The 24,439-nt window shown below is 54.2% G+C and overlaps 1 protein-coding gene across 2 annotated transcripts in view; it reads left to right on the top strand.

Moving 5' to 3' along the window:
* Positions 1–24,439, top strand: part of IDH3G (isocitrate dehydrogenase (NAD(+)) 3 non-catalytic subunit gamma) — a 39,641-nt gene that overhangs the window by 8,388 nt on the left and 6,814 nt on the right. For both annotated transcript variants that reach the window (XM_075324168.1, XM_075324167.1), the window contains 10 exons: positions 51–148; positions 4,124–4,239; positions 4,328–4,388; positions 16,743–16,875; positions 17,411–17,544; positions 17,621–17,723; positions 18,014–18,160; positions 18,453–18,547; positions 18,651–18,711; positions 18,941–19,045. In XM_075324168.1, the coding sequence (XP_075180283.1) occupies positions 51–148; positions 4,124–4,239; positions 4,328–4,388; positions 16,743–16,875; positions 17,411–17,544; positions 17,621–17,723; positions 18,014–18,160; positions 18,453–18,547; positions 18,651–18,711; positions 18,941–19,042 (1,050 nt within the window). In that variant the 3' untranslated portion in view covers positions 19,043–19,045. The remainder of the gene's footprint in view (positions 1–50; positions 149–4,123; positions 4,240–4,327; positions 4,389–16,742; positions 16,876–17,410; positions 17,545–17,620; positions 17,724–18,013; positions 18,161–18,452; positions 18,548–18,650; positions 18,712–18,940; positions 19,046–24,439) is intronic.

Genomic DNA, 24,439 nt, shown 5'->3' with positions numbered 1-24,439 from the left:
CGTTCCCCACGTTACAATGTCTAACATTCTACCTGTATGTCTGATTCTAGCCGCCTCCTGCAAAGTATGGAGGGAGACACACCGTGACTATGATCCCTGGAGACGGCATCGGCCCAGAACTTGCCCTACATGTTAAGGAGATTTTCAGGTGAGGCTGCTTGTCGGTGCATCGGATTCCCCTCTCCTTCTGTTCTTTCAGGAGTTTTATGATTTTTCAAGCCCTTTCCCCCTCGCACAATTTTCATTTGTGCACTTTTTTTATTTTTTCCTCTCCCTCTTCCAAGAGGAGATTCTTTCATATCAGTCTTCCCGCCCTCTCCTCTCAGTCTTCCCGCCCTCTCCTCTCCGTCTTCCCGCCCTCTCCTCTCCGTCTTCCCGCCCTCTCCTCTCCGTCTTCCCGCCCTCTCCGTCTTCCCGCCCTCTCAGTCTTCCCGCCCTCTCAGTCTTCCCGCCCTCTCAGTCTTCCCGCCCTCTCAGTCTTCCCGCCCTCTCAGTCTTCCCGCCCTCTCCGTCTTCCCGCCCTCTCCGTCTTCCCGCCCTCTCCGTCTTCCCGCCCTCTCAGTCTTCCCGCCCTCTCCTCTCCGTCTTCCCGCCCTCTCCTCTCCGTCTTCCCGCCCTCTCCTCTCCGTCTTCCCGCCCTCTCCTCTCCGTCTTCCCGCCCTCTCCTCTCCGTCTTCCCGCCCTCTCCTCTCCGTCTTCCCGCCCTCTCCTCTCCGTCTTCCCGCCCTCTCCTCTCCGTCTTCCCGCCCTCTCCTCTCCTCTCCGTCTTCCCGCCCTCTCCTCTCCTCTCCGTCTTCCCGCCCTCTCCTCTCCTCTCCGTCTTCCCGCCCTCTCCTCTCCGTCTTCCCTCCCGCCCTCTCCTCTCCTCTCCGTCTTCCCTCCCGCCCTCTCCTCTCCTCTCCGTCTTCCCTCACGCCCTCTCCTCTCCTCTCCGTCTTCCCTCCCGCCCTCTCCTCTCCGTCTTCCCTCCCGCCCTCTCCTCTCTGTCTTCCCTCCCGCCCTCTCCTCTCCGTCTTCCCTCCCGCCCTCTCCTCTCCGTCTTCCCTCCCGCCCTCTCCTCTCCGTCTTCCCTCCCGCCCTCTCCTCTCCGTCTTCCCTCCCGCCCTCTCCTCTCCGTCTTCCCTCCCGCCCTCTCCTCTCCGTCTTCCCTCCCGCCCTCTCCTCTCCTCTCCGTCTTCCCTCCTGCCCTCTCCTCTCCTCTCCTCTCCCGCCCTCCCTCCCGTCTTCCCTCCCGTCCTCTCCTCTCCTCTCCTCTCCCGTCTTCCCTCCCGTCCTCTCCTCTCCTCTCCGTCTTCCCTCCCGCCCTCTCCTCTCCTCTCCGTCTTCCCTCCCGCCCTCTCCTCTCCTACATGTTAAGGAGATTTTCAGGTGAGGCTGCTTGTCGGTGCATCGGATTCCCCTCTCCTTCTGTTCTTTCAGGAGTTTTATGATTTTTCAAGCCCTTTCCCCCTCGCACAATTTTCATTTGTGCACTTTTTTTATTTTTTCCTCTCCCTCTTCCAAGAGGAGATTCTTTCATATCAGTCTTCCCGCCCTCTCCTCTCCGTCTTCCCGCCCTCTCCTCTCCGTCTTCCCGCCCTCTCCTCTCCGTCTTCCCGCCCTCTCCTCTCCGTCTTCCCGCCCTCTCCTCTCCGTCTTCCCGCCCTCTCCTCTCCGTCTTCCCGCCCTCTCCTCTCCGTCTTCCCGCCCTCTCCGTCTTCCCGCCCTCTCCGTCTTCCCGCCCTCTCCGTCTTCCCGCCCTCTCCGTCTTCCCGCCCTCTCCGTCTTCCCGCCCTCTCCGTCTTCCCGCCCTCTCCGTCTTCCCGCCCTCTCCGTCTTCCCGCCCTCTCCGTCTTCCCGCCCTCTCCGTCTTCCCGCCCTCTCCGTCTTCCCGCCCTCTCCGTCTTCCCGCCCTCTCCGTCTTCCCGCCCTCTCCGTCTTCCCGCCCTCTCCGTCTTCCCGCCCTCTCCGTCTTCCCGCCCTCTCCGTCTTCCCGCCCTCTCCGTCTTCCCGCCCTCTCCGTCTTCCCGCCCTCTCCGTCTTCCCGCCCTCTCCGTCTTCCCGCCCTCTCCGTCTTCCCGCCCTCTCCGTCTTCCCGCCCTCTCCGTCTTCCCGCCCTCTCCGTCTTCCCGCCCTCTCCGTCTTCCCGCCCTCTCCGTCTTCCCGCCCTCTCCGTCTTCCCGCCCTCTCCGTCTTCCCGCCCTCTCCGTCTTCCCGCCCTCTCCGTCTTCCCGCCCTCTCCGTCTTCCCGCCCTCTCCGTCTTCCCGCCCTCTCCGTCTTCCCGCCCTCTCCGTCTTCCCGCCCTCTCCGTCTTCCCGCCCTCTCCGTCTTCCCTCCCGCCCTCTCCTCTCCGTCTTCCCTCCCGCCCTCTCCTCTCCGTCTTCCCTCCCGCCCTCTCCTCTCCGTCTTCCCTCCCGCCCTCTCCTCTCCGTCTTCCCTCCCGCCCTCTCCTCTCCGTCTTCCCTCCCGCCCTCTCCTCTCTGTCTTCCCTCCCGCCCTCTCCTCTCCGTCTTCCCTCCCGCCCTCTCCTCTCCGTCTTCCCTCCCGCCCTCTCCTCTCCGTCTTCCCTCCCGCCCTCTCCTCTCCGTCTTCCCTCCCGCCCTCTCCTCTCCGTCTTCCCTCCCGCCCTCTCCTCTCCGTCTTCCCTCCCGCCCTCTCCTCTCCGTCTTCCCTCCCGCCCTCTCCTCTCCGTCTTCCCTCCCGCCCTCTCCTCTCCGTCTTCCCTCCCGCCCTCTCCTCTCCGTCTTCCCTCCCGCCATCTCCTCTCCGTCTTCCCTCCCGCCCTCTCCTCTCCGTCTTCCCTCCCGCCCTCTCCTCTCCGTCTTCCCTCCCGCCCTCTCCTCTCCGTCTTCCCTCCCGCCCTCTCCTCTCCGTCTTCCCGCCCTCTCCTCTCCGTCTTCCCTCCCGCCCTCTCCTCTCCTCTCCGTCTTCCCTCCCGCCCTCTCCTCTCCGTCTTCCCTCCCGCCCTCTCCTCTCCGTCTTCCCTCCCGCCCTCTCCTCTCCGTCTTCCCTCCCGCCCTCTCCTCTCCGTCTTCCCTCCCGCCCTCTCCTCTCCGTCTTCCCTCCCGCCCTCTCCTCTCCGTCTTCCCTCCCGCCCTCTCCTCTCCTCTCCGTCTTCCCTCCCGCCCTCTCCTCTCCTCTCCCGCCCTCCCTCCCGCCCTCTCCTCTCCGTCTTCCCTCCCGCCCTCTCCTCTCCTCTCCGTCTTCCCTCCCGCCCTCTCCTCTCCTCTCCGTCTTCCCTCCCGCCCTCTCCTCTCCTCTCCCGCCCTCCCTCCCGTCCTCTCCTCTCCTCTCCTCTCCCGTCTTCCCTCCCGTCCTCTCCTCTCCTCTCCTCTCCCGTCTTCCCTCCCGTCCTCTCCTCTCCTCTCCGTCTTCCCTCCCGCCCTCTCCTCTCCTCTCCGTCTTCCCTCCCGCCCTCTCCTCTCCTCTCCGTCTTCCCTCCCGCCCTCTCCTCTCCTCTCCGTCTTCCCTCCCGTCCTCTCCTCTCCTCTCCGTCTTCCCTCCCGTCCTCTCCTCTCCTCTCCGTCTTCCCTCCCGTCCTCTCCTCTCCTCTCCGTCTTCCCTCCCGTCCTCTCCTCTCCTCTCCGTCTTCCCTCCCGTCCTCTCCCCCCGTCTTCCCTCCCCTACAAATAAAGCAATAAAAAAAATCAAAAGAAAATAATAAAAAATATATAAATATTAGACTCTGCATCTTCTTAGAGCCATATTTTTTTTTTCCCTTTTTCTTTCTTTTTTTATCTATAGAGTTATGTGAGGGCTTGTGTTTTTGGTTTTTTTTTTTCGTATGGTTTTAATTGTACCCTTTTTAGAGTACATATACATATGACAATGTTTTTAGATTTTGATACTTATATAGATGCCAAGATACCAAATATCTTTTTATATATAAAAAATTTATTCTGTCTTGGTCTCTGGTGATTTGTGAAAGAAATCCCTCTATGGTGCCACGTCATTAAAATGATATTGTCTGATTATACAGCTATGATCGGAGCCAGCTCTGATCGCTGCTGTTACTGGATGATGCCCTGTATAGAGCGGGCTCAGCTCTTGAGGCGGCTCTGATTTCCTCACAGCTGATGTGACTTTAAGGGGTTAAAATTAATAATCTACCCCTTTAACACCCAGCACTGTGTCCCCTTACAGACACGCCTGTGTGCCAGTGGATTTCGAAGTGGTGAATGTGAACTCCACCACAACAGACGAAGGAGACATCCAAAACGCCATAACGGCCATCCGGAGGAACAGGGTGGCACTTAAAGGTACCGCACTTTTCTATAGGGGTTCCTATAGGTTTATAGTTTTTGCTATGGCTGAAAATAATGTCTCCTTTCTGTTTTTTCTCATCAGGTAACATTGAGACCAACCACAACATGCCGCCATCTCACCGCTCTCGCAACAATCTGCTTCGGTAAGTCACATAGGCCATAGGAAATAATAACTGGAGATGTCCAAAGACTTCTATGGGAGAGTGTTGTGGCCATGCTCTGATCTAGGTGGGGGAGCGGAGCTGGGACATCCCCCTATTGTAAAAATGTAAATGTATATAGAAGTGTTACCTTTCGATGTATTGCTGTGTATCTGTGATGATAATGAGACTGCTGAAAAGTGAGGAAGTGGAGGGTGGGTCTTAATCTCTACACAGAAAGTAGAGGCTGGGTGTTAGTCTCAATACAGGAAGTGAGGACAGCAGGTCTTAGTTTCTGTATGGGAAGTGAGGAGGGTGGGTCTTAGTTTCTGTACAGGAAGTGGGTGGTAGGGCTTAGCCTCTGTAGAAGAAGTGGGGACTTAGTTTTTGCCAGTGCTGAAAATAATGGCTCCTTTCTGTTTTTTTGTCTTTGTATAGAAAGTGGAGGGCGGGTCTCAGTTTCTGTCCAGGAAATGGAGGGCGGGTCTCAGTTTCTTTCCAGGAAGTGGAGGGTGGGTCTCAGTTTCTGTCCAGGAAGTGGAGGATGGGTCTCGGTTTCTGTCCAGGAAGTGGAGGGTGGGTCTCAGGTACAGGAAGTGGAGGGTGGGTCTCAGGTACAGGAAGTGGAGGGTGGGTCTCAGGTACAGGAAGTGGAGGGCGGGTCTCAGTTTTTGTCCAGGAAGTGGAGGGCGGGTCTCAGTTTCTGTCCAGGAAGTGGAGGGTGAGTCTCAGTTTCTGTCCAGGAAGTGGAGGGTGGGTCTCAGTTTCTGTCCAGGAAGTGGAGGGTGGGTCTCAGTTTCTGTCCAGGAAGTGGAGGGTGGGTCTCAGTTTCTGTCCAGGAAGTGGAGGGTGGGTCTCAGCTTCTTTCCAGGAAGTGGAGGGTGGGTCTCAGTTTCTGTCCAGGAAGTAAAGGACGGGTCTCAGTTTCTGTCCAGGAAGTGGAGGGTGGGTCTCAGGTACAGGAAGTGGAGGGTGGGTCTCAGGTACAGGAAGTGGAGGGCGGGTCTCAGTTTCTGTCCAGGAAGTGGAGGGTGGGTCTCAGTTTCTGTCCAGGAAGTGGAGGGCGGGTCTCAGTTTCTGTCCAGGAAGTAAAGGGCGGGTCTCAGTTTCTGTCCAGGAAGCGGAGGGTGAGTCTCAGGTACAGAAAGCGGAGGGTGGGTCTCAGGTACAGAAAGCGGAGGGTGGGTCTCAGTGTCTGTCCAGGAAGCGGAGGGTGGGTCTCAGGTACAGAAAGCGGAGGGTGGGTCTCAGGTACAGAAAGCGGAGGGTGGGTCTCAGGTACAGAAAGCGGAGGGTGGGTCTCAGGTACAGAAAGCGGAGGGTGGGTCTCAGGTACAGAAAGCGGAGGGTGGGTCTCAGGTACAGAAAGCGGAGGGTGGGTCTCAGGTACAGAAAGCGGAGGGTGGGTCTCAGGTACAGAAAGCGGAGGGTGGGTCTCAGGTACAGAAAGCGGAGGGTGGGTCTCAGGTACAGAAAGCGGAGGGTGGGTCTCAGGTACAGAAAGCGGAGGGTGGGTCTCAGGTACAGAAAGCGGAGGGTGGGTCTCAGGTACAGAAAGCGGAGGGTGGGTCTCAGTGTCTGTCTAGGAAGTGGAGGGCACTGGACAATGGTAGGAGCAGTGCACACTAGTAAGTAATGGGTAAGGAAATACTAGCACACACAGTGCTGGCAGAATACTGATTTTGAAGAATGGTCTACTTCAAATAGTTATTAGAAACATAAAAAACTTCATAATTTGGGACTATTCCTGGACATAATAGACTGGTATGAACCAAGAGCAGTTTTTCCTTCTTGTGGGGGATTAGAGCAGTAAGGTCAAGCATTTCTACAGGTTTTTTGTGAAAGGGCAGGTTTGCTTTAAACAACTGGAGTGGCGCTCTAAGTCCCCTACCCCCTGTATTATACTTGTCATCTGTTTTCATGCTTTTTCAGTCTCGCTCCGGTCCCTCGATGCCATCTTGTGAATAGCCGAAAGTGAAAGGTTATGTCGCAGGCGGCGGGGCGCTGCACTCGCTAACGCTCGGGTCTGGCGCTGCTGCGACTGCTGCTCGGTGGCTCGAGTGGTGGGCCGGATCCGGGGACTCGAGCGGCGCTCCTCGCCCGTGAGTGAAAAGGGGGTGGTTTGTTTGGGGATTTAGTCCGTGACACCACCCACGGGTTGTGGTGAAGATGGGCACCACCGCTGCTGATGACGAGGATCCCGGGAGCGATGGTAGGGAGCAGCTGGGATGTTGTTTTCCCCCTCCGTGGGTAGGGGATGGTGGTCCCGGGGCCCGGTGGTGTAACGGGGAGGCAGGGTCGGTGAGGTGCAGGGACAGCGCGGCGCGGTGCCAGATGGCACTGGTGTACTCACTCAGCAAGAGATGCACAAAGTCTCCGGTAAACCAAACGGCTGGATGGACGGGTCCCACAGCCGGCTGCAGTGTCTCTCCCCGGACAGGTGATAGTGGCTGTCTTTCCTTGCACCTTGATGTACTGTCTTGACTACGATGGGTCCCCAACGGTAGTCCGCTCCCCGGTGTATGGATGCCGGAGGAGCCCGTTTTGCCCGCAGGCACTGGCCCTTGGATCTCTAGCCGTTGGCGGTGGCTGTATACCCTCACGGTGCGGACGGTTGCCTTCCAACGGGTCTTGGGTAGTTAGGAAACCCCTGGGGTTCCTGTCACACTCGGATTTGACTGTTGACGGCGGCTCCAAGCCTAGTTTGGGTCCGATGGCCCTGCCTGTGTGTGCTAGCTTCACTTCGCTCCCCGGTCGGTACCGGCGGGCCACTGCCCGAAGCCGGTCCTACGGTTCCGCGTTGATCCACCACTCCTGCAGATGGCCACCACCGTCTGCCAACCTTGTTGTCAGTGCCTGGGCCACAAACCTAGACACTCTCCACGTTACTCCTCTCACTTCAACCTCCTGGACTAAACTCCAAACTCTAACTGCTCCTTTTCCCGCCTCCAGGCCTGTGAACTCCTCGGTGGGTGGGGCCAACCGCCTGGCTCCGCCCCACCTGGTGTGGACATCAGACCCTGGAGGGATGCAACAAGGATTTCGTGTCTGGCTAATGTTACTGTGTGGGGCTGTGGGGCTGTGTGTGTGTGTGTGTGTTACCTGTGACGACCTGGCTAGTCCAGGGCGCCACATTCCCCCTTGGTGAAATGCAGACCGTCCGTGGGCTGCCCGTCCATCACCGGTTTTATTTTTCAACTGTGGAAATATAAATAACATGTAACAGTAAACATTTAAAACATAAGCATTCTTTTCAGGTCACTTTAACGTTGCACATATAAAACATTTTTAATCACAGACGGACGGATGTCTTCAGCTCTCCCACCCAAGCAACCTAGCCCTGATGCTGCCCCTAAGAAGTGCACTCCAGGTTCAGGCTGCCTGAGCGGGAACGGGTACGGTTACTCGCACCCGACTGTCACTTCAGGGGACCCCACGTCCAAGGGGGACCCCTGACCCCCGGAGGATGGCCACCGGTCCTGGTGGTGGCCGGGCCCCAGCCTGCTCTGCTGCGGGCCCTTCCTCCAATCTGCCTCTCCGGAGGCGGCAACGGTTTCCATCCCACAATACTATTTACAGGCCCACTAGTTCGTGGGTGGCCTGCCAGTTCTCGGCCATGTCCATGAGTAGTTCCTCATGTGGGTATGGGGTGTGTTAACTGAACAAGGACAACTCCAGTCCTAACTGGGACGGTTCTCTTCATGGACGGTAATCAGGTGATTTTCGGTTTGATTAGTGTTCAACTTGCTAAGGGTCCAAACAGGGGACAACAGGCCGCAATGGTGAACCGCTACCTACTACTTCAGGTCGACCTCCTCATAGACCTGCTCCACCTCGACATCCTGCTGGCAAGGTGGGGGAGGGGACTGGATTCCACCTGGCCCTCTCCCCGCAGTGTTGGGTATAGGACACGAGGTCGCCGGGCAGCAGGTCTCGGCCTGGATGGCCCGTTGGCAAATGGGCATGCACGTCACGGCGAGCCAAGAATACCTCGGCCTCCAGGCCCGGCTCATAAATAAAGCCATACCCCCGGTGGGGGTCAAACCTTCGGACCTGTCCTTCATACACCGGGCCCCGTACCCGGAATGTAGCATGGTGGAGGTTGTCCTTTTCGCGGATGGTGCGGGCCACCACTTCGGCTCTTTGTCGCTCTCTTTCCGCAATTTCCCGGCCCAGCGGGGTCGGCTCCCTGTCCCAGTAAGGGGCGTCTGCATGCCCCCGCGCACGGGTCGGGCCACGCGGGACTTCCTTCACGCTGCCCACAACTGGCGCCCTCTTTGGAAGGTCCCGCGGTGACATGGCCTGGGGTGCTGCCTCGCAGCGGCGTCCCGGCGCAGCCTCACCCGAGGTTTGGGGTTTGGGAACAGGGGTCCTCACCGGCTGGACCTCCGCCTCTTTCTGGACCGGACGGACTATCGGAGCCGGGACAGACTTAGGTGCGGCCACTTCCGGTGCCGACGGTTCTTCTTCGCGGACGGGCACCTCCCGCCGGATCTTCCACGGTAGCGGTGCAGGTTGTCTCCGGACATCACTTGCAGGCTGGTCCTCCAGGGCGGACGGCCGGAGCTCCGCTACCGGTGATGGGGGTAGTGGGCCTAGTGGCGGGGCAGCAGTAACCGAAGCGGGTAGCGGGGGAGGCAGCAGGGTGAGCGGCCGTAGACCGGGCCCCTCAGCCGCAGCGACCGGTCCCTCGGGGACACAGGGGCGTGGGTCACCTACCCGCTCCTCCAACTCCGTCTCCACCTCGCGTCTCCGCACGGCCGCCGCCACATCCGCCATGTCAGCCATCCATTCTTCCACACGGGACTGTACTTGGGCCTGCAGGCGGCTGCACATCCGCGCGGTCCGGACCTCCACCCACGCCGCTGTTCCTGGCGTGGGCTCTGGGATTTCAGCGGTGCCGGACGGACGGGACATCTTGCGCAGCAGCGTTCCAGGAACCAAATGTTTGCAGAGTCCTGGCATCCCCGCTTTTATGGCCTCAGCTACATTAGGCAGGCTTTCACCCTCCCCCCCCTTGGTTCTCTTTAGCACTTCCGCTTTGGGGGCGGGGCTTCGCTTTTTGCACCTTCCCTGCTTGAGGAAGACGCTCGAGCGGGAAATCTTCGCGCCAAAGATGGCTGCGCTTAAAATTTTTCGGCCGGACACCGCCGGCGGAGACCACAAGGCGCACTTCTACTGGTAATTAGATCGGTTCAATCCTGTTCGTGACGCCAAGTTGTCGCGGGCGGCGGAGCGCTGCGCTCGCTAACACTCGGGTCCGGCGCTGCTGCTCGGTGGCTCGAGCGGTGGGCCGGATCCGGGACTCGAGCGGCGCTCCTCGCCCATGAGTGAAAAGGGGGTGGTTTGTTTGGGGATTTAGTCTGTGACTCCACACACGGGTTGTGGTGAAGATGGGCACCACCGCTGCTGGTGACGGGGATCCCAGGAGCGATGGCAGGGAGCAGCTGGGATGTTATTTTCCCCGGTGGTCCCGGGGCCCGGTGGTGTGACAGGGAGGCAGGGTCGGTGAGGTGCAGGGTTGCAGGGACAGCGCGGCGCGGTGCCGGATGGCACGGGTGTACTCACTCAGCAAGAGATGCACAAAGTCTCCGGTAAACCAAACGGCTGGATGGACGGGTCCCGCAGCCGGCTGCAGTGTCTCTTCCCGGACAGGTGATGGCTGCTGTCTTTCCCTGCACCTTTGTGTACTGTCTTGACTACGATGGGTCCCCAACGGTAGTCCGCTCCCCGGTGTATGGATGCTGGAGGAGCCCGTTTTGCCTGCAGGCGCTGGCCCCTTGGGTCTCTAGCCGTTGGTGGTGGCTGTATACCCTCACGGTGCGGACGGTTGCCTTCTGACGGGTCTTGGATAGTTAGGAAACCCCTGGGGTTCCTGTCACACTCGGATTTGACTGTTGATGGCGGCTCCAAGCCTAGTCGGGGTCCGATGGCCCTGCCTGTGTGTGCTAGTTTCACTTCGCTCCCCGGTCGGTACCGGCGGGCCACCGCCCGACCCCGGGTCCTACGGTTCCGCGTTGATCCACCACTCCTGCAGATGACCACCACCGTCTGCCAACCTTGTTGTCAGTGCCTGGGCCACAAACCCAGACACTCTCCACGTTACTCCTCTCACTTCAACCTCCTGGACTAAACTCCAAACTCTAACTGCTCCTTTTCCCGCCTCCAGGCCTGTGAACTCCTCGGTGCGTGGGGCCAACCGCCTGGCCCCACCCCACCTGGTGTGGACATTAGACCCTGGAGGGAGGCAACAAGGATTTCGTGTCTGGCTATTGTTACTGTCTGGGGGGTGTGTGTGTGTGTGTGTGTTACCTGTGTCCAGGGCACCACAGTTACATCACAAGAGCTCAATACAAGTCTATGAGAGCCAGAACGAGGCACTCGTAGAGTTGCATTGAGTTGTGAACTCCTCCATGAAACACTGGAGCTGCCGTCAATCTATTGTGCTGAAATTTGGAATGTACACACCTTAGGTCCTTAAGAATTGATGTTTAAAGGCTGTTGAAAATGTAAACCGTTTACATAGTAGCCTGCACGCACTGTTCCATATTGTTGAATGTATTCCGTAGGACGTCTGGGGTTGTATCCGCCTGAATTTCTCACTGTGTGTTCTCTGGGAAAGCCTGTAATGTTCCTGGCTTGTTACTGTATACCCGACCGTTCAAATGGACCCAAAGGAAAATATCCGGCAGTGTTAGATCAGGAGCTCTTGGTGGCCAAGGTCTCTTGGAGATCACTCTATCATCACAGAAGGCTTCCATCTCCGTCTTGCTGACCCTCGATGTGTGACACGTTCCACCATCCTGGAAGTCTCCCATGCTTAGATCCCATCGTCCAGCCGATTGACGAAGCTTTGGATGATTTCCATCTAAACCGCTGTTGTCACTGTTGTTTCAGAAAATATGGGTCCAATTATGCGGCACCTGGAAATGGCCACCAAACACCAACTTTTTCTGGATGAAGCGGCGTCTCGTAAAATTCATATGGTTGGTCACCTGCCCAAAGGGTGTTTTGTGAATTGGCGTAGCCACATAGGTGAAACCAGGCTTGGTCAGTGTAACATATATAGTCCAATATGCTTTGGTCTTGAACCACTGACAACTCATTATTTTCTCTCGATCGGCCCTTTCAATTACTGGACAATAGTGACCCCCATACGGGAGAACATGACCTTGAATGACTGCTAGTAGACAAATGAAAGACTCCATGCCTGCTTCCAGGGAAAGCCAGTACAGTCATGGCCAAAAATTTTGACAATGACACCAAAATGATATTTTCACATGATCTGTTGCCCTCTGGTTTTTAATTGTGTTTGTCTGATGTTTACATCACATACAGAAATATAATTGCAATCATATTATGAGACCAAAAGGTTATATTGACAGTTAGAATGAGTTAATGCAGCAAGTCAATATTTGCAGTGTTGACCCTTCTTCTTCAGGACCTCTGCAATTCTCCCTGGCATGCTCTCAATCAACTTCTGGACCAAATCCTGACTGATCGCTGTCCATTCTTGCATAAGCAATGCTTGCATTTTGCCAGAATTTGTTGGTTTTTGTTTGTCCACCCGTCTCTTGATGATTGCCCACAAGTTCTCAATGGGATTAAGATCTGGGGAGTTTCCAGGCCATGGACCCAAAACCTCTGTTTTGTTACATGAGCCATTTAGTGATCACCTTTGCTTTATGGCAAGGTACTCCATCATGCTGGAAAAGGCATTGTTGGGCGCCAAACTGCTCTTCGCCAGTTGGGAGAAGTTGCTCTTGGAGGATATTCTGGTACCATTCTTTATTCATGGCTGTGTTTTTAGGCAAGACTGTGAGTGAGCCGATTCCCTTGGCTGAGAAGCAACCCCACACATGAATGGTTTCAGGATGCTTAACAGTTGGCATGAGACAAGACTGGTGGTAGCGCTCACCTCTTCTTCTCCTAATAAGCTGTTTTCCAGATGTCCCAAACAAGCGAAAAGGGGATTCATCTGAGAAATGACTTTACCCCAGTCCTCAGCAGTCCACTCCCTGTACCTTTTGCAGAATATCAGTCGGTCCCTGATGTTTTTTCTGGAGAGAAGTGGCTTCTTTGCTGCCCTCCTTGAAACCAGGCCTTGCTCAAGCAGTCTCCGCCTCACAGTGCGTGCAGAAGCACTCACACCAGCCTGCTGCCATTGCTGAGCTAGCTCGGCACTGCTGGTAGTCCGATCCCGCAGCTGAAACAGTTTTAAGATATGGTCCTGGCGTTTCCTGGTCCTTCTTGGGCGCCCTGGAGCCTTTTTGGCAACAATGGAAGCGCTCTCCTTGAAGTTCTTGATGATGCGATAGATTGTTGACTGAGGTGCAATCTTTGTAGCTGCGATACTCTTCCCTGTTAGGCCATTTTTGTGCAGAGCACACCCACCCACACCTGTGTTAATGGAACAATCACTAAAACAATGTTAGCTGCTCCTTTTAAGGCAGGAATGCAATGATGTGGAAATGTGTTTTGGGGGTTGAAATTCATTTTTTTAGCCAATATTGACTTTGCAAGTAATTGCTGTTAAGCTGATCACTCTTTATGACATTCTGGAGTATATGCAAATTGCCATTAGAAAAACTTAAGCAGTAGACTTTGTAAAAATTAATATTTGTAGCATTCTCAAAACTTTTGGCCATGACTATACAACCATTTATGTGGACGGGGCAGACGTCACTGTTTCATATCTTGCATGGCTTCCGCAAACATTTTTGGACGTCCTCCATCATGACTACCCAGTAATGTTGCTGAAGGTTTCAGCTTATTCACCAATGACAGCATACACAACTTGGACGGCGGATTTTGACCTGCAATGAGACTCACTTTGGAACCTCTTTAAAGGGAATCTGTCAGGTGATTTTGTAGTACAATACTAATGTGTTCTCTTTAAATAGGGCTTTAGGAGACCTTTCAGGATCAGTAAGTTTTATTGCTCTACCTTATCCTGTTATCTTGTTGTTATCTCCATAGAATTCAGTGCTTGGTATAGACTAGTCAAGTGTATGTAAATTCAATTTGCATTTTCACTGCTCCCCATCCCCCCACCCACCTTAAGTGCATTCACCATCACTGCTGAGAGGTGGGAGGTAGTAAAGCGGGCTTTACACGCAACGACATCGCTAACGAGATGTCGTTGGGCTCACGGAATTCGTGACGCACATCCGTCTTCGTTAGCGACGTCGTTGCGTGTGACACTGCAGGAACGACTGGTAACTATCACAAATCCCTAATCGTTGTCCAGTCGTTCCTATCCCCATTATCGTTGCTATTGCAAGACGCAGGTTGTTCCTCGTTCCTGCGGCAGCACACATTGCTATGTGACACCGCAGGAACGAGGAACAACATCGTATCTGCGGCCGCCGGCAATGAGGAAGGAAGAAGGTGGGCGGGATGTTCGTCCCGCTCATCTCCACCCCTCCGCTTTTATTGGGTGGCTGCTTAGTGACGCCGTACAAATCGCCCCCTTAGAAAGGAGGCAGTTCGCTGGCCACAGCGACGTCGCTAGACAGGTAAGTACGTGTGATGGGTGTTAGCAATGTTGTGCGCCAGGGGCAGCGATTTGCCCGTGACGCACAACCGACGGAGGCGGGTACGCTCGCGATATCTCTGCGTGTAAAGCCCGCTTAAGGGTGAGGGCAGGAGTGCAAATTCAGTTCAGATTTACTATTACTGTTGCTAGTATTGAGAGGTGGGGAGCAGGGCATATGTGGTTTGTATTTACATATTTACAAATGGTTGACTGGTTATTAAGTCATACAGAGCTTACAACAAGATAACAGGATAAGGTAGAGCAATAAAACTTACTGATCCTGAAAGGTCTCCTTAAGGGTAAGTTCACACACTGCGTTTTTCGCGGCGGTTTTGCACGTTTTTCGGGTGCGTTTTTGCTCAGAAAACTGCATGACTTTGCTTCCCCAGCAAAGTATGAGTTTTCATTTTTGCTGTCTGCACACAGCGTTTTTTTTCAGCTGCGTTTTTGTAGTGCCACAAAAACGCAGCATGTCAATTATTCCCGCGTTTTTCACTGCGCTTTTCATCCATTGAGTGCAATGGGATGTTGAAAGACGCAATGAGAAACGCAAATAGCTGCGTTTTGGTGCGTTTCTAAGACCAAAAACGCAGCTATAAACGCAGGAGGTGGGTAGTAAAGTGACATGTACAGGAAGAGGATTCCTTCTGTCAGTAAATACAGAAGCGTGAATCCTCCCAGTACCGTCACCGCCGCTTCCACCTCCAGTCCTGTGCATGTATGCTGCCGTGCGGCGCCATGTCTGGGCGGGAGGTGGAAGCGGCAATCAAAAGTGAACAGTAGAAAAAAAAAAAAGTTATACTCACCTGTCTGCAGGGTCCCGGTGCCATGCCCGCTCCCAGATCCTCTCACGGTATCGCCGCTCCGGGTGTGTGCAGTCTCCCTGGGTACGTATACCTGCAGGATGCAGGACCTGGCGATGGATCACCCGATGCAGTCACCTGACGCATCAGCTGATCGTAAGTCTCGGGGTGACGCCAGCGGCCGGCAGGCTTAACCTGTCAGCGGATGCGTCAGGAGACTTCATCCCTGATTACCGGCAGCTCCTGCAGCGATCAGACGGGATTAGACTCCACTGCAGGAGCTGTCGGTAATCAGCACATAAGTGAGTATTTTTTTTTTTTTTGCACCGATGCATCTGCTGATTGTATAAAAGCCGTTTATACAATCAGCTGATGTGTGATGTGATTCAGGAACTTGAACCTGACACATCATCTGATCGCTTTGCCTTCCAGCAAACCGATCAGATGATATTGGATCCGGATTGGAGGGCGCGGGACCCTTGACGCAGGATTACTGCGGAGGGGTTTTTTTTATTTCAATAAAGATGGAGTCACTAATTGTGTTGTGTTTTATTTCTAATAAAAATATTTTTTTGTGTGTTGTGTTTTTTTTATCTTTACTAGAAATTCATGGTGGCCATGCCTAATATTGGCGTAACACCATGAATTTCGGGCTTAGGGCTAGCTGATAATACACACCTAGCCCTAACCCCATTATTACCCAGTGAGCCACCCGGCATCAGGGCAACTGGAAGAGTTGGATACAGCGCCAGAAGATGGCGCTTCTATGAAAGCGCCATTTTCTGGGGTGGCTGCGGACTGCAATTCGCAGCGGGGGTGCCCAGAAAGCATGGGCACCCTGCACTGTGGATTCCAATCCCCAGCTGCCTAGTTGTACCCGGCTGGACACAAAAATTAGGCGAAGCTCACGTCATTTTTTTTTTTTTTTTTAATTATTTCATGAAATTCATGAAATAAAAAAAAAAAAAAAAAAGGGCTTCTCTATATTTTTGGTTCCCAGCCGGGTACAAATAGGCAGCTGGGGGTTGGGGGCAGCCCGTACCTGCCTGCTGTACCCGGCTAGCATACAAAAATATGGCGAAGCCCACGTCATTTTTTTTTTGTTTGGGGGGGGGCAAAGAAATCCTGCATACAGTCCTGGAAGGAGGATGCTGAGCCTTATAGTTCGACAGCTGCTGTCTGCTCTCCTGCATACACTATTGGATGGAGGATGCTGAGCCTTGTAGGTCTGCAGCTGCTGTCTGCTCTCCTGCATACACTATTGGAAGGAGGATGCTGAGCCTTGTAGTTCTGCTCCCCCTGACTCTGCCCCCAGCATACAGTCCTGGATGGAGCATGCTGAGCCTTGTAGTTCTGCAGCTGCTGTCTGCTCTCCTGCATGCACTATTGGATGGAGTATGCTGAGCCTTGTAGTTCTGCAGCTGTCTGCTCTCCTGCATACACTAGTGGAGAGTGAAGAACATATTGAAGAAGGAAATGACATCAGACCTTTTTTTTTTTCTGTTCACTGATAAAAACCGCATAAAGATGCAGTGAGCAAAAACGCAGCAAAACGCAGCGTAAAAAAAACGCAGTGTGTGAACCTAGCCTAAGACCTATTTAAAGATAACATTAGCATTGTACTAGAAAGTCACCTGACAGATTCCCTTGAAAGACTCAGTTTCCACAATGAAATCACGCTCCTCCCAAACTGTATCTGTACATTAAGAATTGAAGAAGGAAGTCACCAGGAGTGAAATGCATGCACCACACATACACTTGCTGCACGCTTCTGGTAGTTTATCTGATAGTGGAGACGACCGGGGAGGGACAAGTCACACGACGTGAGGATGATTCTTGCCTCTGAGGTTCGTTGCGCTCTCACTTCTCATGAACCAAAGTACGTACAGTCCAAATAAGTTACAGCAATTTTTCCGGCTAAAGTAGCGAGCGTATAATAGCTATAGGGTGTTTTTGTTTTTTTTGTGTTACCCGCTCACTTCTCTATAATATTGGTATTTGTCTCCCATGTCTCAGTACCAGCTTAGATCTTTACGCCAATGTGATCCACTGTCAGAGCTTGCCCGGGGTGCAAACCCGGCACAAGGACATCGACATCCTGATCGTGCGGGAGAATACGGAGGGGGAGTACAGCAGCCTGGAGCACGAGGTGACACTTTTTACTTGTGGACTTTTCAAAAGAAAGTTCAACTTTTTATAGTGAAGGGAGTACCTTAACCCCATTCACGTACAGCTTATTTTTTTCCCCCCTTTTTTCCGCATTCCTTCCCCTTCTTACAAGAGCTATCATTGGATTTGATCCTGAGACTGTCGTCGCTTTTTATATACTGCAATACAGGCAGACCAACATGGCAGCTTTCGGGGCCTTCACCACACCCCACCCCGAATGTCAGAGTTACCCATTAGCACCGGCTATGGGTGTATGGAGAGTTTGCCCCCTAGACCTGGCACCATAAATCCCATAAATATCAGTTTAGCATTGGCATTAACAGCAGCGATTGGAGCTAGAGCTGATCGCTGCTGGCTGTGAAGCCCAGCCTGTATCTGCCAGGAATGGTGCTGGCTCAGGCATCCAATATAGGATTGATTTTTATGTCCTATGTGGGGAAGGGGTTAAATCATATGAGGGGCAACATAAAACTAACCCTTGTGAAGGTGTTTTTATACGTTACCCTGTATTACAGAGCGTGTCCGGAGTGGTGGAGAGTCTGAAGATCATCACCCGGACTAACTCGCTGCGCATTGCCGACTACGCTTTCAAGCTGGCCCGGGAGCAAGGACGTAAGAAGATCACGGCCGTGCACAAGGCCAACATCATGTAGGTTGTGGCTCCGGCAGTGGGCAGTCTTCGTTCTTATCGCAGGGTCGTTCTGACTTCTCAAATGTCCCTGCAGGAAACTGGGGGACGGTCTGTTCCTCCAATGCTGCAAGGAGGTGGCTTCTGGCTACCCGGATATCACTTTTGAGAGTATGATCGTCGACAACACCACAATGCAGGTAAACACGGTGGCGGCATCGATGAGTGTCGGGGTAAAAGGCAGTGGTGCCAGGGCGGGTTTGGTATGAGCCGTTGGACCATATTAACAACCTCTTGAATCCTTGCCAGGGAGTTCATAGTGGACCCCCCAGAAAGTGGGTGGACAGGATGTCACCCGTGGATGGGTCTTTGGCTTATTGTTGGGCACCCCTTTGGCTACCCTTAAAGGAGTAGTTTAATGGGCACCAGCCTTTACAGAATTATTGGGCATCTACCTATATAGTATTCATGTACTTCTTTGTTTCTGCAGCTCGTGTCCAACCCCCAGCAGTTTGATGTTATGGTGATGCCCAACCTGTACGGGAACATAGTTAATAACGTCTGTGCCGGGCTGGTCGGTGGCCCCGGCCTTGTCCCCGGGGCGAACTATGGCAGTGTGTATGCTGTGTTTGAAACGGTAAGATGGCTGTTAGTAATCGGATTGGACCTGATAAAGGAGTATGGCCATGTCTCGGGGTATGCCATAAATGTTATATAGGCAAGGTCACTGGCAGGAGAATAGGTAGTCCTCTGACCCTCCAAGTCAAATGTCAATGAGGAGATGCTCTTCCATGGAGGTCTAGGATCCGAGCCATGGTTTGTTGGGTGCCCACATTCTGGGAAACACATGAATTTGGCACCCCTGAGTCCACTATGCCCCTTAATAGGTTTCTAATGACTTTCTGCATCACCGATTCCTTATTTTACAGGCAACCAGGAACACTGGGAAGAGCATAGCCAACAAGAACATCGCCAACCCTACAGCAATGCTACTGGCCAGCTGCATGATGTTAGACCACCTAAAGTACGAGCGGCTCCTTACTAATCCTCCTGCCTACATTCTATCTAGACTGCTCAGTCCTATAGTCAGCATATATGGTGTGATTAAGCCGCTGTTGTCTTGGCAGGTTGCACAGTTACGCGGCCTCCATTCGTAAGGCTATCCTGGGCAGTATGAATGAGCATCGGGTAAGTCATTAAGGTGTCCCCAGATCAGGCGGACCACATTGTGCCATCCCTGTATACGACCAATGCCTGGTGCCCAGCACGCTTCACTATGAACCTATAGATACAAAGATGGTAGATATTTCCCCTATTACAGGCTGCAACATAAGCAGAATACGGGCTGCTGTCAATGGCAGGGGGTGATTTTGCATGATCAGAAGTTGTGGATAAGTTGATTATCTTTTCCTGACAGATGCACACTCCAGATATCGGGGGTCAGGGTACCACCTCAGAAGTGGTCCAGTCTATTTGCCGGCAGATTATTGTGAAGAATGGCCGTGCAGTAACTGTATGAGAGGTAAGGTGATATTGTGTGAGGTTTGCAGTGTAATGTGGATATACAGATGATGTCACTTAAACAGTGTAATGGTTTAAATGAGAAATGGCGCCCTCTTGGGGTTAATTCTGAGCATATTTTAGCATTGATATTGCGAACATAATTCTTAACCCAGCCGTGGTCCTCAAGACCCGAACTTATCGCATTGTATATAACAATGATTTCTTTATCGTTCCTATGGGAGACCCAGACCATGGTGTTTAGCTTCTACCTCTGGAGGACACACAAAGTACTACACTTAAAAGTGTAGCTCCTCCCGCTGAGCTTATACACCCCCTGGTGAGCAGACCCAACCAGTTTATCGCTTTGTGTCAGGAGGCATACATCCACACATGCATTCTCATATGATTTTTTTCCTTTTGGAACGAGATGAAGAAGTGCGGGTCCACGTCTGGACCCCCGGCATGTCCCTTCTCACCCCACTGTGTCAGCGGTGTTGTAAGGTTGATTTCCTAGGCTGGAGCCTTACATGCCGTGCTCCTTCACCATCCCTCCTGGGCTCTGGCTTGAAGTTGGAGCCAGCACGGTCTCCATGCTTGGCAGGAGACCGGTCTCCATCCGCAGCCCTTCAGGACCCTGCTAGACCGGAGCACTAGGAGGAGACCCCAGGGACCTGGCCCTGCGTCTCAGCAGCTAAGTACTTGAGACGTTTATATTTCGGGGTCCCTGTACTTTATTGTTGGGGGAGAGTGTGCTTATTATGTTTACTGACATTTGCGGCGGGTTCTCTAGCTGTCGCCTGAGAACCGCGCAGATGGTGCCTGCTCGTCGGCCGCGCCGATCAAATTTAGGCCCCGGCTTCGCCGGAGGCCTAGTTTCTGTTTCACTGCCCTCGCATGTCACTCATGCAGAGGGACAGGCTCGGCTCCTCCCGGCGGCCGTTCTTTACAGGGGAGGGACACTCCCCACTGCAGTGTGTGTCCCCTCCCCTGTAGGTCTCTATGGCCCTCCAGATCCCGCTCCTCAAGCAAGTCACGCCCCCTCTCTTCGCTCCGGCGGCCATTTTCTCAGCATTCTCTCTGCGATCAGTCATTGCAGCGCTGGTCTGCAGCATCCCTGCTGAGGTGCTGTGCTTGGGGTCCGGGCTTCGGGATCTGGAGGGCACACAACACCGCTCCAGCGGTCTGGTAAGCCACAACCGGTCTCCGGTTGTGGATCTCTGTATATACTCTCTGGGATTCATTCTCTGGCAGAGCCCCCACTCCAGCAGCATGTCTCACACGAGGAGCAAGGCCCCAAAGCTTTATGCTGTATGCGCTGCATGTAAGCTCCTGCTGCCTGAACCGAGCACCTTTCCACATTGTGATGCCTGCTCTAACTTGGCGGTGCCACAGCCTGGAGTCTCACCCCCAGTGGTTTCTCAGGCTGCTCCTGTGGCTGAACCCCCGGCTTGGGTAGAATCCTTTTCTAGGTCTATCTCCGAGTCTTTTGCTGAGTCCATGGGACTTCTGTCCAGGACTCTGATGAATATGCATCAGCCCCCTTCACAGGGTGCCTCTGCTGCTAGGGGTCTCTCAGGACCGGAGCTCACAGAGGATTCATCATCAGGGCCCAGACCCCGTCCTCCTAAGAGAAGGTGCAGGGTTCCCTCTCCTTCCTCCTCCCGTGGCTCCGATTCCAGAGCTGACTCGCAGGATGAGGAGGATGCCTTTACAGGGGGCTCGGAGGCTAACTCCATGTACCCCATTGATCTGTCCGAAAGTGACTCAGATCTTAGTGACTTGATTGCTTCTATTAATTCTGGACTGGATCTCAATCCGCCAGTATCAGAGGAGCAACCCTCTCTGGCAGAAAAGCACCAGTTTACCTTGCCTAAGAAAGCAAAGAGTGTGTTCTTTAACCACTCCAGTTTTCAGGCCGCTGTGACCAAGCCCAGGGCATGTCCTGACAAGCGCTTCCCAAAGCGTGGTTCTGATGACCGTTTTCCCTTTCCACCTGAGGTGGTCAAGGAGTGGGCTCACTCCCCTAAGGTAGACCCTCCGGTGTCTAGGCTCGCAGCCCGGACCGTTGTGTCGGTGGCTGATGGCACTTCCCTTAAGGATTCCACTGACCGCCAGATTGACCTTCTGGCCAAATCCGTGTATGAAGCGGCGGGGGCCGCGTTTTCTCCAACTTTTGCAGCAGTGTGGGCTCTCAAGGCCATCTCTGCTTCTCTAGAGGAGATGCATTCCCTCACCAGGGAATCTATGCCCGAAATGGATGCCTTAACTTCCCAAGCTTCAGCCTTTTCATCCTATGCCATGTCTGCCATGCTGGAGGCTTCTCACCGCACCGCGGTGGCTTCGGCTAATTCCCTCGCTATACGCAGGATCTTGTGGCTTCGAGAGTGGAAGGCAGATGCTTCTTCAAAGAAGTACCTTGCTGGGCTCCCTTTTGCTGGGTCCCGGCTGTTCGGAGAACAGCTGGATGAAATTATTAAGGAAGCTACCGGCGGGAAGAGTACTTACATGCCACAAACCAAAGCCAGGAAACCTGCCCAGGGTAGGAATCAGTCGAGGTTTCGTTCCTTTCGTTCCTCCAACTGGTCGTCCTCTAAGCCCTCGGCCTCGTCCGCTAACTCAGCCAAGGACCAGAAATCCAACTGGCGCCCAAAAGCGCGTCCTCAGAAGACCGCAGGAGCTGCTGCCACTAAGGCAGCCTCCTCGTGACTATCTGGCCACTCCAGCAACGTCCTTTGTCGGTGGCAGGCTCTCCCACTTTGGCGACGCTTGGTTTCAACACGTCTCCGATCAGTGGGTGCGGGATATCATCTCCCACGGCTACAGGATAGAATTCTCTTCCAGTCCTCCAAACAGTTTTTTTTTTTTCTCTCAATTCCCCCCTGCTCCAAGGCCGCCGCCTTCTCACAGGCCGTGGCAGCCTTGCAGGCCAATGGAGTAATTGTACCGGTTCCCGCCCGGGAACGGTTCAGAGGTTTCTACTCAAATCTCTTCCTAGTTCCCAAAAAGGACGGTACCTTCCGGCCCATCCTGGATCTGAAGCTTCTCAACAAGCATGTTCAGGTGCGGCGCTTTCGCATGGAGTCTCTGCGATCAGTCATTGCCTCTATGTCCCAAGGGGATTTCCTGGCGTCCATCGACATCAGAGATGCCTATCTGCATGTGCCAATTGCAGTGTCCCACCAGCGTTGGCTACGTTTTGCAGTAGGAGAGGATCATTTCCAATTCGTGGCTCTCCCCTTCGGGTTGGCCACCGCCCCTCGGGTATTCACCAAGGTCATGGCAGCAGTGATTGCAGTTCTGCACCTCCAGGGGTTGGCAGCGATTCCTTACCTGGACGACCTTCTAGTCAAGGCTTCATCCAGCGCAGATTGTCAGCGGAGTGTCTCGCTCACTCTCTCCACTCTAGCTCAATTCGGGTGGCTGGTCAATCTGCCCAAATCCACTCTGACGCCGACCCAGAGTCTCACGTACCTAGGGATGCAGTTCGAGACCTTGACGGCACTTGTGAAGTTGCCCTTAGTCAAACAGCAGTCCCTTCAGCTAGCGGTGCGCTCTCTGCTGAGGCCCCGCCGTTATACTCTCAGGCGGCTGATGCAGCTGCTGGGTCAAATGGTGGCGTCCATGGAGGCTGTTCCCTTTGCCCAGTTCCATCTGCGTCCCCTGCAGCTGGATATTCTCCGCTGTTGGGACAAGCGGCCTTCCTCCTTACACAGGTTAGTGGCTGTCGCCACAAACCAGGAGCTCTCTTCAGTGGTGGCTTCGGCCTCTCTCCCTGTCCCAGGGGCGCTCCTTCCTGGCCCCGTCCTGGGTGATTCTCACCACGGATGCCAGTCTATCCGGCTGGGGAGCGGTATATCTCCACCACAGAGCGCAGGGCACTTGGACTCCGTCCGAGTCAGCCCTTTCAATCAATGTGCTGGAAACCAGAGCCGTGCTTCTAGCTCTACTAGCATTTCACCACCTGTTGGCGGGCAGGCACATTCGAGTCCAGTCAGACAACGCGACAGCGGTTGCCTACATCAATCACCAAGGCGGGACACGCAGCCGCCTGGCAATGTTGGAGGTACAACGCATCCTTCAATGGGCGGAGGACTCCAAGTCCACCATATCCGCAGTCCACATCCCAGGCGTGGAAAACTGGGAGGCAGATTATCTCAGCCGTCAAACTGTGGATGGTGGCGAGTGGTCCCTGCACCCGGTAGTGTTTCAGTCAATCTGCCGCAAATGGGGCACTCCGGACGTGGACCTAATGGCATCCCGTCACAACTACAAGGTTCCCGTTTACGTGGCTCGCTCCCACGACCCTCAGGCATTCGCCGCGGACGCACTGGTTCAAGATTGGTCCCAGTTTCGTCTGTCCTACGTGTTTCCCCCTCTAGCTCTCTTGCCCAGAGTCCTGCGCAAGATCAGAATGGAGGGCCGTCGAGTCATCCTCATTGCACCGGACTGGCCCAGGCGAGCTTGGTATCCGGACCTGCTCCAACTGTCCGTGGAGATGCCGTGGCATCTCCCGGACCGTCCAGAGCTACTCTCGCAAGGTCTGTTTCTCCGCCCGAATTCTGCGGCTCTCAAATTGACGGCGTGGCTCTTGAGTCCTGGATTTTGACGGCTTCTGGTATTCCTCCTGAAGTCATCTCCACTATGACTCGGGCCCGTAAGTCTTCCTCCGCTAAGATCTACACAGGACTTGGAAAATGTTCCTGTCCTGGTGTCGTTCTACTGACCATCCCCCTTGGCCATTCTCTTTGCCGACCCTTCTGTCTTTTCTACAGTCCGGTCTGCAGCTAGGACTGTCCCTCAACTCGCTCAAGGGACAAGTCTCAGCTCTGTCAGTACTGTTCCAGCGGCGTCTCGCTCGGCTGGCTCAGGTCCGCACCTTCATGCAAGGCGCGTCTCACATCATTCCGCCTTACCGGCGGCCCTTGGATCCCTGGGACCTTAATTTGGTTCTCACGGTTTTGCAGAAACCCTCCTTTGAGCCTCTTAGGGAGGTCTCTTTGCATCGTCTTTCACAGAAAGTGGTTTTTCTGGTGGCCATAACTTCTCTCAGGAGAGTCTCTGATTTGGCCGCGCTCTCTTCGGAGTCACCTTTTTTAGTTTTTCATCAAGACAAGGTGGTTCTCTGTCCGACTCCGGACTTTCTTCCTAAGGTGGTCTCTCCTTTCCACCTTAACCAGGACATTACCCTACCTTCCTTTTGTCCGGCTCCTGTTCATTGCTTTGAAAAAGCGCTGCATACTCTGGATCTGGTGCGGGTGCTCCGGATCTATGTGTCTTGCACCGCTGCTATTAGGCGGTGCACTTCTCTTTTTGTGCTAACCACAGGTCGGCGCAAGGGCCTCTCTGCTTCTAAGCCGACCTTAGCCCGTTGGATTAGATCGACCATTTCGGACGCCTACCAGAGTTCTCAGGT

This window comes from Anomaloglossus baeobatrachus, chromosome 9, assembly GCF_048569485.1.
Source record: "Anomaloglossus baeobatrachus isolate aAnoBae1 chromosome 9, aAnoBae1.hap1, whole genome shotgun sequence".
Taxonomy (NCBI): Eukaryota; Metazoa; Chordata; class Amphibia; order Anura; family Aromobatidae; genus Anomaloglossus; species Anomaloglossus baeobatrachus.
Note: the sequence above shows the minus strand (reverse complement) of the source record. Positions and strands in the feature narration are given on the sequence as shown.